General features: G+C 58.9%; 1 protein-coding gene across 1 annotated transcript in view; it reads left to right on the top strand.

Annotated features, from left to right (window-relative positions):
• The window catches only part of WNT10A (Wnt family member 10A), a 49,272-nt gene that overhangs the window by 18,895 nt on the left and 18,302 nt on the right, over nt 1–12,075 (top strand). The window contains exon 3 of the mRNA XM_050917127.1: nt 3,486–3,862. Within this exon, the coding sequence (XP_050773084.1) occupies nt 3,486–3,862 (377 nt within the window). The remainder of the gene's footprint in view (nt 1–3,485; nt 3,863–12,075) is intronic.

Here is a 12,075-nt window from a genome sequence, read left to right on the forward strand (position 1 = left end):
AGTCAGATGGGCCGAGCTGCAGCTTCGCAGATCGGTGCCCACCATGTATTTTGCAGCCACAGACGTGTCCAGGGCCAAAACAGGGGCCTGTCATGCCTGCAAACAGAGATAGCAAGTCTCAGAGCAAGTGGAAACACGCTCGTGCCATTATGTGGCTAGCTACCCTGGTCCCAGTCTCAGACCAGAGCTGCTGCAACAGTTTTCACCGAAACACATTTTCCGACAAAAAGCCTGGACATTCTGGACCTCCCCGTCCCAACCCTGTTTGGATCAAAAATGGCCAGTGTGGTTGTTGAAAAACCCAAGGCCCAAAAAGCAAAAAAAGCAGCAACAAAAAGGGTTTTAGGTTTTTCAGCAAGAACCTGAAATATTGCAGCAAAAATGAGAAAGGGGCTGGGAAGGCAGCATCCACATCGGGCGGCTATCCCGGGCCCCCGATTGCATCCCGTCCTGTGCGCTCCAAGCGGGAGCCTGCCCAGCAGAGCAGTTGCCCCTTCCCGGGCTGCCCCGCCGCCCTCACGCCTTCCTCACCCAGACATCAGCCTGGGAGAGGCTCTTTGACCCCTTCCAGCTCTCGCTTCCGCGAGGTATCTGAGCAGCTGGGACCGGGGGCCAAGGGCTTGGGCAGGACTCCTGGGCTCTGTGGCCTACTCTTCCGCTCACTGACCTTGTGTGACCTGGGCAAAGGCGCCTCCCTGCTCCAGGCTCCAGTTTTCTCATCTGTCCAAGGAGACTCGCGATCCTGACCCGCCTTCACAGGACGCCGCAGGCTTCTTAGGGCTCGCACAAGGTGGCTCAGGCAGTGCGTGATGCAAACACTGATCCATGCCCCCAGCAAGCAGCTTTCCAAAGGAAGGGGCCAGAGCCCTGGCCCTGGAGAGGAACACCAGTGGAGAAGCCGAATTCCTCACCCCACCTTAGCCATGGTGGGCACAGTGGGCAGGACTCAGGAGTTGCAGTTTCTAGGGCCCGGGCGGCCCAGCCCAGCCCGGTGTGAGGGTCACAGGGGAGCTCTGTTTGGCCCCGGCCCCTCCCTCTCCTTCAGCTGGCGTTTACACATTTCAATTGGTTAATTGAATTGGAATGAATAATTAAACAATCTAAACATTTTCTCGGCTGCCCACGGCCTTTCAACCCGCACCATCGTTTTGGCGGGAAGCTTTCGGCCTGATGGAAAATCTTCAGCTCACCAAAGCCGACAGATTTTTGGCTTTCCATTGGAAATCACCAAAAAATATCAATGGGGAATTTTGAAGGGAAAAAAAAACATTTTGAAGTTAAAAAAAAAGATTTTCCCCCTCCAAATTTCCCATGCAAAATAATCAGCGTTTTCCAAGCAGCCTGGTGTGGAGGTCGGCAGAGCCTCCTCTGCCAGCTCCATAGGCGAGTCCCCTGCCGGTGTCTCCAGCAGCTTGACCCCCCCTGCGCCCCACAGAGCAGAGACTCCAGCCCTGGGTTGGATCAAATCGATCACTCTGCTCCCAGGCTCCCAGGCAGGGTGATGCACAAAGCAGGGAGAGCGAGGGGAAGGGTGACCCAGTGGTCAGAGCTGTAGCCTGGGGCTTGGAGATTCTGGGTCAGGTCCCCATTCTGCCACATATATCTTGTGTGACCTCTTGGGCAAGTCACATAATCTGGCCTCAGTTTCCCATCTGTGCCATGGGGGGTTGTGATGCAGAAAGCAAATATCCGCAAAGCTGCATCCTCCTTAACCCTCTCCTTTGCCACCGGACACTGCTGTGCTGAGACCAGGCCCACTGTGTGCTTTCCTTGTACTCCTGTCAGTCTGCACCTCTTGTCTCTTGTCTTATCCTTAACCTGGGACACAGACTGTCCTTTGATTCTGGGTTTGTACAGGACCTTGCACAGCAGGGCCCAGTGCCACGGCTGGGTCTCCTGCATCACACAGCCGCCACGCTGGAGCACCCGTGCCGTCACAGCTGGACCCCGGGCGCCAGCAGGAGGAATTGATATGTGTGAAGCCAGGACGTTTCTCTTGCCTCTCCAACATGCCAGGCCATCTCCCCTGCTGCTGGCGAGCCGGTCGGGGGCAGCATGCAAGGCCCTGTGCGGAATGGGAGAGCCACCTTGGCAGACATACTGGCTCCTACGAGGAGCTACTCCAGCCTGCAAAGGGGGTCCCTTCTGGAGCAGCTCATTCCTACCGTGGGAGCCTGCCCTCCCTGCCCCTCTGAAACGCGGCCCCCTGACCCAGTGGAGGAAGAGGCCCCTGAATCATGCCCACAGCGTGGTGGGAGGGCGGTGCCAAGGCTCTACCAGATCGCCACCCCCAGGGGCTTACAGTGGAAAGGCAACAGGAGACAAGACAAGAGCGAATACAGAGCAGGGAGTGACTCCCAGAGCTTGTGTGGGGAGACACAGGGGGCAGGAAGCAGGGGGGAGGGGAGAGAAGGGGTGGATGGAGGCAGGGCCGGAGATATGGAGAGCTTGGACGGGCAGGGGAGCTGGCTTGAGCTGTGGTGCAGAAGCAGCGTGGGAGCTAGGGCAGCAGGCGAGGGGCTGCAGGTGAGAGGCTGCAGGGAGGCCTGTAGAAGGGCCACCAGACTAGGAATTAGGAGGTCTCAGTTTTGCTCCCTTCTTTGCGACTGGTTCACTGTGAGAGCTGGGGGGAGTCTCAGCCTCAGTTTCCCCCCACTGCGAAGTGGCAGTGAGGATACTGATCCGGCTTTGCAGCAAGCTTTGCGCTCTGTGGAAGGAAGGGCTGTGGTGATGCCATGTATGATTTTGGGCGGGGGGGAGGGAGAGATGGAGGAGGGCAGCAGGGACCCTGGGCTGGGCAGGGCAGGCCAGACAGCAGAAGGCTGCAGCAGGAGAGAGGCCAGGAACGGGGTGAGGCTTTGGGAGCTGGGCTGGGAGGGGCAGGAATGAAGGGAGTGAGAGAGGAGCCCCAGGCTGCGTGGGTGCTGGGCAGGGGGCTGGAGGGGTCCTTGGAGGCACAGCATAGAAAGAAGCAGAGACACCTTCAACCCCTGCGGATTGGCCCCTCCGCAGGTGTTTGTGGGCCTGTGCTGTCCTCAGCATCCCCTCCCCCCCCCGCCCCAGCAGGCGAACCCCCCCCCGGCAGGTGAACCCCTGCCATCCCCCGTGGGTGACGGGCACATTGTGGGGCGCCAGGTGTGCTTCCTAGTGGAGGGGCTGCCTGACTCCCGGGGGGAGGCTCTCTGAAGGTCACTCCCATCAGCACTTCCCTGGCGCCAGGGTGAGGGGCCTCAGGGCAGGCGTCACCACAGCCCAGCAGCTCCCAGCCCCAGTGGTGCTAACCGGCCTCCCTGCTGGAGACCTCAGCGGAGGCCCAGGGCTGGGGACGTTCTGGAGGCTGAACCAGGCCCTGTTACCGCCCAGGTTGGCCCGTCAGTCTGCAGGGAGACCCTGGCTCCCCCCGATACCCCATCCTGCCTGTCACCCAGCTGGACTCCCTCCTTTCCCAGCCTCTCACTGACCCTCAGCCCTTCGCTTCCTCACAGGCTTCCGGGAGAGTGCCTTCGCCTACGCCATCGCGGCCGCCGGGGTGGTGCACGCCGTCTCCAACGCCTGCGCCCTCGGCAAGCTGCAGGCCTGCGGCTGCGACCAGAAGCGCCGGGGGGACGAGGAAGCCTTCCGCGTGAAGCTGCACCGGCTCCAGTTGGAGGCCATGAACCGAGGCAAAGGGATGGTGCATGGGGTCCGGCTGGAGCACCTGCCAGCCGAGACCCCAGGGCTCCAGGACTCCTGGGAGTGGGGGGGCTGCAGCCCCGATGTGGACTATGGGGAGAAGTTTTCCAAGGATTTCCTAGACTCCCGGGAAACCTACAGGGACATCCACTCCCGCATGAGACTGCACAACAACCGTGTTGGCCGGCAGGTAAGTCCGTGCGCGCTGCGGCCAGCTCTCCCCTGGGGGGCGCCGTGGTGCACGGGGAGCAGAGGCAGCACTGGGGGATGTTCCCCCTCTCTACGCCTCCATGAGGGGCAGCCAGGGGAGTGGGGGAGGGGCAGGGAAGCTGCTCACACCCACAGCTGCTTGAAATGTTGAATGAAAATTTCGATTGGAACCGGCCTTTCCACCATGCTGGAGTTTCTGCCAGAAATCCCCCACTCTCCTGGGGGTCTTTTGGAAGCATTTCCCCGTGTTTTGTTTCGGTGGCGATAATCCCCCTTCCCCCTCCCTTTGGGTTTAAGTCCCCCACTCGCTTTCCCCACCTCAAATCGTTTGAAAAGTTTCCGAATGAAGCAGAGTCGGGATTTTCTGGGTTGGGTTCTGGGTTGTCTGACAGAGACGGGAACTGGGGGTTGGTTTGGAGCCCCTCAGCCGGACCAGGCTGGAAAAGAGACCCTGGGACTCCCCCACCTTGCAAACATCTTCCTCTTGCCTGAAGTCGTGGCACCTGTGCTAGAGAGACCCGCTCGGTAACGTGGGGCTTTCTCCTCGCACGGTCACACATCTGCACAGGGTGAGCCCCCGGAGGGCGTCGCACTATCAGGAACTCTTTGCACTTCTCCAGAGCACCTTCTGTTCCAAGCCCCGTAGGAACAAACTGTTGCTAGTACTTACATTGGGCTGGGCGTTGTGCAGATGGATCAGGACAGTCCCTGCCCCAGACAGCTGCCAGGCCACACGTCAGACAGGCCACGATCGATAGAGAAAACAGGCAGAGAGCAGGAACATTAAGCCGAGAGCAGCAGAGAAGCAGCAGCCCTAGCCCAGCACTTGCTGGGTGGGAGGGATTGGCTGGCGCTGCATTAGAGGTGGGTTTTAAGGAGGGAGCTGATGGTGGCCATTATACGAATGCTGATGGGACATTTGTGGATGTGTAGATGTTGGTGGGAAGGGATGTCCCAGCACCCACCACTGAGTGGCAGCCCCCTTGGGGTGTGACGTGGCAGCTGGTTCACAGTGCTCAGCAGCGTAGGATGGGAAGTGGAGAATGGGAGTTGTGGGGCGGGAAGAAGCAGAGGGAGGCTTTGGGGGCAGAATGGAATCACCCCATCTGGAATTTGGCCAGGTTTTGTTGGAATGGCTTCAAGGGAGCCGCAGCCCTTGGGGGCCTGGGAGTTGTGTGCACATGTGGGTGGGTGTGCATGTGTGGGTGTGTCCATGCACACCAGAGGGGTCAGCAAAGCAAGGATGGGCCTGGCGCACAAGGGAGGGTTGGACACATCAGAGCCCCTGGGAGGCAAAGGCCCATCTGGTGCAGGAGGGAGTGGGGGGAAGGAGGAGGATGCAGTTGGGGAGGGAGGGGGTTGCAAGGCAGACCGGCTGCCTACTCACCTCCAGCTCGCATGACATCACCTTGCAAAAGGCGCTAATTAGCGGCTCTCACTGCCTGGCACAAGCCGTTCAGAAGCAGCTTGAGAGTGGAGGCTTCAAAGAAGTTGGAGAGGGGAGAGAGCTGCCCTTCCCTGCCCCAGCGCATCTCCCCACACGCGCCATGCAGCCCCCCCTGTCCCCCCGCACAGCAGTTGTGCCAGTGCAGGCAGAGATCCTCACCTTGCAGCCACAGGCTCCTTCACGCAGGCCGGCCTTAGGGAAAGGAGCACCCTGGGCGAACTGCCCGCGGAAAGAGGGGACCCAGGGGCCGGCCTGCTGGCTCTGCAGGGGCAAGCCCTGCTGCTCATGCCTCCATGCCAGGCTGGCAACTCCAGGCGGCATCAAACCCCCTCGACCTGGCTGGCCAGGGGCTCCAGCCCCAGGCTCCCCACACTCAGCCCTGCTCTGGCAGCCCACACCCGCCAGCCCGGGGTGGTCACTCATGTCATCCACCTGTAAGGCCAGTCTTGTCTCCAGAGACACGCCACAGGCTCATGCCCCCAACACACACATGCTCCTTTCACATGCTCCCTCAATACCCCCCTCGCTCGTTCTCTCCTCCCTGCACAACCGGGTGATGCTTCTCATCTGAAGCATGCACTGTGCTGTCTGCCTGGCACCTCGTGTCCTCATTTCACTGGTGCCAAATGCTCCATCTTAGCCCTTTACTACACACCCTCCCCACATACGTGCAAGCTATCACACACATGTGGGCTGCAGCTATCGGATACACTGCAGTTTTACAACCACACATCTGAGGGATGGATGATAAACCCTCCTGTGTATACCATGGACACGCCCCAGAGAGACCAGTCTGAGACGGCCGGGACATACACGCTCCTACATCAGGCAGACAGAATCACAGACCCGCAGGGTGAGAGGGGACCACACGTGCCATCTCATCTAACCTCTGTCAATGCAGGACTTGTTGGATCTAACCCATCCCCGACAGACGGCTCCAGCCTCCTCTCAAAAACCTCCAGTGAAGAGGCTTCCACAGCCTCCCGAGGCGTCTGTGCCACTGTCCGACTGCTCTTACAGTGCGGGAGTTTTCCCTGAGATTTCATCTAGCTCCACTCTGCTGGCGTTTGAACCTAGTGCCTCTTGTCCTCCCTGTGAAGAGCCTTTTTCAGATCCCCTGCAGAGCTCCTACATGGCTCGGGCATAAAGATGGAGACCCAGCTGCTCCCACTGGGCCAGCACCCACTTCCCTGTGTGCTGCTGGCCACTCAGCACATGGGGAAATCAGGCTGCTTATCTGGGTGCCTAACCAGGGACCGAGGAGCCGAACTTCCAGCTGCCTGGTTTGCAAATCCCAGTCTCTGCTTGTAGAACGGCCTCTTCCTAGAACACGCTCCTCCCCAGCGCCACCGCCGTGGCTTCAGGGGGGTCACAGCAGCATGCGAACTGGGCCCATGTTCTGTGTTTCTCCGCCTTGCTTACACCTGACAACCAGCTGAGAGTCTAAAGCCCCCAAGACTTGTGCCTCCAAAATCTACCCCCATATCCCCTTTGCCCATCATGCTGTATCTGCGCCAGCAACCTCGCAGGATCGGGCCCCGTGAGATGGGAGAAAGGGGGACAAAAACCCACACAGACCTTTAAAGCCTTTTAACCAATAGGAATGCAATATGCAAATAAATTAAAGTGCCATCAGGCGGCTAAAATAAGAACCTAAGAACAGCCAGACGGGGTCAGACCAAAGGTCCATCCAGCCCCATATCCTGTCTGCTGACTGTGGCCAGTGCCAGGTGCCCCAGAGGGAATGAACAGAACAGGGAATCATCAAGTGATCCATCCCCTGTCGCCCATTCCTGGCTTCTGGCAAACAGAGGCTAGGGACACCATCCCTGCCCAGCCTGGCTAATAGCCATTGATGGACCTGTCCTCCAGGAACTTATCTAGCTCCCTTCTGAACCCTGTTCTAGTCTTGGCCTTCATAACATCCTCTGGCAGAGAGTTCCACAGGTTGACTGTGTGTTGTGTGAAGAAATACTTCTGTTTGTTTGTGTCACGGAGTGTGGGGGAGTCCGGCCCTGCACCCCTCTTCCTGGGACCCACAGTGACTCTCAGCCAGTCAGTAAAACAGAAGGTTTATTGGACAACAGGAACACAGGTTACAGCAGAGCTTGCAGGCACAGTCAGGACCCCTCCACCGAGTCCTTCTGGGCTTTCAGGGTGCTTGGATCCTAGCTAGGATACCCTGAATTCCACCCACACAGCCCCAAGCCCAAACTCCAACTGCTTCCCTCCTGCCACTCCCTTCCTTTGTCCCCTTCCCGGGCAAAGGTGTTGACCTTTCCCCTCCCTTACCTAGCTCAGGTTACAGGCTCTGGCATCGTCCATCTCCTAAAGTCCTCCCCTGCTCTCCCACTCCCCACACAGACAGTCCCTACTGCATCACATCTCTCCCCCCTTTGAGACTGAACTGAGCGGGGTCACTCTGCCTAGTGACCTGGGGAAGTTCAGGGTCCCCTCTCCGGGACAACGCATCCGCTGTCAGGTTGGCACTTCCCTTCACATGGACCACGTCCATGTCATAGTCCTGCAGGAGCAGGCTCCACCTCAGGAGCTTGGCGTTGGCTCCTTTCATCTGGTGCAGCCAGGTCAGGGGAGAGTGGTCGGTGTACACGGTGAAGTGTCGCCCAAAGAGATATGGCTCTAGCTTCTTAAGGGCCCACACCATGGCCAGGCATTCCTTCTCGATGGCCGCGTAGCTTTGTTCCCGGGGTAGCAGCTTCTTACTCAGGTACACGATGGGGTGTCTCTCCCCCTTTTCATCCTCCTGCATTAACACCGCCCCCAGTCCCGTGTCTGAGGCATCGGTGAACACCATAAAGGGTTTGTCAAAATCTGGGTTTGCCAGAACTGGGTCGCTAACCAGAGCCTCCTTCAGCGCCCGGAAAGCCTCCTGGCACTGCTCAGTCCAGATCACCTTGTCTGGCTTCCCCTTTTTGCACAGTTCAGTGATGGGGCCGGCTATGGCACTGAAGTGGGGCACGAACCTTCGATAGTACCCCACCATCCCAATAAAGGCCTGGACCTGCTTTTTGGTTTGGGGAGCAGGCCAGTCTCTGATCACCTCCACCTTGGCTGGTTCCGGCTTCAGGCAGCCGCTCCCCACCCGATGGCCCAGGTAAGATACTTCAGCCATCCCCACCTTGCACTTCTCAGCCTTTACTGTTAACCCAGCCTTTCGGAGTCGGTCCAGGACTTGTTTAACCTGGGACACGTGGTCCTCCCAGGTCTGGCTGAAGACGCAGATGTCATCAATATACGCCACGGCAAAACTCTCCATCCCCCTCAGTAGCTGATCCACCAGGCGCTGGAAGGTGGCCGGCGCTCCCTTGAGGCCGAAGGGCAGGGTCAAAAACTCATAGAGCCCCAGAGGGGTGATAAAGGCCGATTTCAGCCTGGCATCTGCGTCCAGCGGCACTTGCCAGTAGCCTTTGGTAAGATCCATAGTGGTGAGGTACCGTGCACCTCCCAGCTTGTCTAGGAGCTCGTCAGGCCTGGGCATAGGGTAGGCATCAGATACGGTGATGGCATTGAGCTTTCGATAGTCCACACAGAACCGGATTGACCCATCCTTCTTGGGAACCAGCACTACTGGCGAGGCCCAAGGGCTGGAAGACGGCTGGATCACCCCCAAAGCCAGCATGTCCCTGACCTCTCTTTCAAGATCCTGGGCAGTTTTACCAGTGACCCGAAAAGGGGAGCATCTTATAGGGGGGTGTGACCCGGTCTCCACCCGGTGGACAGTCAAATTAGTGCGTCCAGGCTGGTTGGAAAACAGCTGTCTGTACAGATGCAGCACCCCTCTGATCTCAGCGTGCTGGCCCGGGGTCAGCTGATCAGAGAGGGGAATCGCCTCCAGGGGGGAACCAGTTTTTGTCCCAGGGAATAGATCCACTAAGGGGTCATCTCCCTGCCCCTCCCAATGTCCACACACGGCCAACACCACATTCCCCCTGTCATAGTATGGTTTCATCATGTTCACATGGTACACCCGACGGTGATGTGCCCGGTTTGACAGCTCCACCACATAGTTTACCTCATTCAGTTGCTTGATAACCTTGAAGGGCCCTTCCCAGGCGGCCTGGAGTTTGTTTCTCCTCACGGGGATGAGAACCATCACCTGATCCCCGGTGGCGAAGGCACGGGCTCGGGCTGTGCGGTCATACCAGACCTTCTGCCTCCTCTGGGCTCGGGCCAGATTCTCCCTGGCCAGGCCCATGAGCTCGGCCAGTCTTTCCCGGAAGGTCAGGACATACTCCACCACTGACTCTCCCTCGGGAGAGGCCTTCCCCTCCCATTCGTCCCTCATCAGGTCTAGGGGCCCCCTCACCCGCCTTCCATACAACAGTTCGAAAGGTGAAAACCCAGTAGATTCCTGGGGTACCTCCCTGTACGCAAACAGCAGGTGAGGTAAGTACTTGTCCCAATCTTGCGGATGCTGGTTCATAAATGTTTTTAGCATCATCTTCAGCGTCCCGTTGAACCTTTCTACCAGCCCGTTGGACTGGGGGTGATACGCTGAGGCCCAGTTGTGCTGGACCCCACATTTCTGCCATAAGGACCGGAGCAGGGCCGACATGAAGTTGGACCCCTGGTCCGTTAAGACCTCCTTGGGGAACCCCACCCGGCTGAAAATTGTCAGCAGCGCATCTGCCACTGTGTCTGCTTCGATAGAGGACAAGGCCACTGCCTCGGGGTAGCGAGTGGCAAAATCCACCACCACCAGGATGTATTTCTTCCCTGACCGGGTCGTCTTGCTGAGAGGTCCCACTATGTCCATGGCCACCTTCTGGAAAGGTTCTTCTATGATGGGTAAAGGCCTCAAAGCTGCTTTCCCCTTGTCCCGGGCCTTCCCCACCCTCTGGCAGGGGTCACAGGATTGGCAGTACTGTCGGACATGGGTAAAGACCCCAGGCCAGTAAAAGTTCTGTAGCAGCCTCTGCCTGGTGCGCCGGATTCCCTGGTGCCCTGCGAGAGGGATGTCATGGGCCAGGTACAACAGCTTGTGACGGAACTTCTGGGGAACCACCAACTGCCTCCTGATCCCCCATGACTCTACTTCCCCTGGGGGAGCCCATTCTCGGTACAGGAACCCCTTCTCCCACAGGAACCTCTCCTTGCAACCTCTCCTCATGGTCTGTACCGCACTAAGGTCAGCCCGGTCCCGGTGCTTCCGCAAGGAGGGATCTTTCTGCAACTCGGCCTGGAACTCAGCAGCTGGGACAGGAATGGGGACCGGCTCTCTCTTGCTGGCTGGGTCTGAGGCCGCAGCCTCTCTGTACCGTGCCCCTGGGCGTTCCCCGCTCCCTGAGTTAGGGTCCTGCACCTCAGGTCGAGTACCTTCCCCGTTTTCGGGGTGCAGTGCCATTTGCCGACTCTGACTACGAGTCACGACCAGGGCACTCTGGGTGTTAGTAGGCCAGTCCTCAAGGTCCCCTCCCATTAACACGTCAGTGGGCAAATATTGGTGTACCCCCACATCCTTGGGGCCCTCCTTGGCCCCCCATTTCAGGTGTACCCTTGCCACGGGTACCTTGAATGGGGTCCCGCCCACGCCCATCAGGGTCAGGTAGGTGTCAGGCACCATCCGATCTGAGGCCACCACCTCGGGCCGGGCCAGCGTCACCTCTGCGCCCGTGTCCCAGTACCCAGTGACCTTCCTCCCATCCACTTCCAGGGAAACAATGCACTCTTTCCGGAGGGGCAGCCCCGCGCCCACCCGGTAAACCAAAAACCCGGAACCGGGAGCATCCATAGGTGGTATGTTGCCAACCCCCCTTTCCTGGGAATGTAGCCCCTCCTCCGATTGGGTTTTTACCCAGTCCACCCTCTGCGGGTTGGGTCTGCTTGGTCTGTCCCTGAGCTTGGGGCACTGGGCCCGTATGTGACCTCGTTGGCCACAGCGATAGCAGCCCATATCTCGTGGGTCCCCTTGAGTGGGTCGGAGGGACCTGCCGCTGGATGTTCCCCTTTTGGGGGGGTTCTCCATAGGCCCCCTTTGGGAGGTCCCATGTTGACTCTCTCTCTGCGTTGAGGCAGGCCTGCTCCTTCGAGACTCCTCCCTGCCATCCCCTGCCCGACTGTCCACAAATTGGTCGGCCAGCTGGCCTGCATGCTGCGGGTTCTTCGGCTTCTGGTCCATCAACCACAGCCTCAGGTCGGACGGGCACTGCTCGTACAGGTGCTCCAGTATGAATAGGTCAAGCAGGTCCTCTTTAGTTTGGGCCCCAGCTGTCCACTTGCGGGCATACCCCTGCGCCCGGTTGACCAGTTGTAGGTATGTGACCTCACGGGTTTTACGCTGGCTCCGGAACTTTTTCCGGTACATCTCAGGAGTCAGCCCAAACTCGCGGAGCAGGGCCTGTTTGAACAGTTCGTAGTCCCCTGCCTCCGCCCCTTTCAGTCGGCTGTACACCTCCACGGCTGTGGAGTCCAGTAAGGGGGTGAGAACTGCGATCCTGTCTGCAGGGCCAACCCTGTGCAGCTCGCAGGCATTCTCAAAGGCCGTCAGGAAGGTATCTATGTCCTCCCCCTCCTTACGCCGGGGCAGCAAGTGCTTATCAAAGCTCTTTGTAGGCTTGGGTCCCCCCTCACTCACCGCAGCTGGGGCCTCACTGCTCCTCAGCTGGGCCAGGTCCAGCTCATGTTTACGCTGTTTCTCCTTCTCCTCCCGCTCATGTTTACGCTGTTTCTCCTTCTCCTCCTGCTCACGCTGGCGCTGGTTCTCCTCATGTTCACGCTGTTTCGCC

The sequence above is a fragment of the Gopherus flavomarginatus genome, chromosome 10 (genome assembly GCF_025201925.1).
Source record: "Gopherus flavomarginatus isolate rGopFla2 chromosome 10, rGopFla2.mat.asm, whole genome shotgun sequence".
NCBI classification, from domain to species: Eukaryota; Metazoa; Chordata; order Testudines; family Testudinidae; genus Gopherus; species Gopherus flavomarginatus.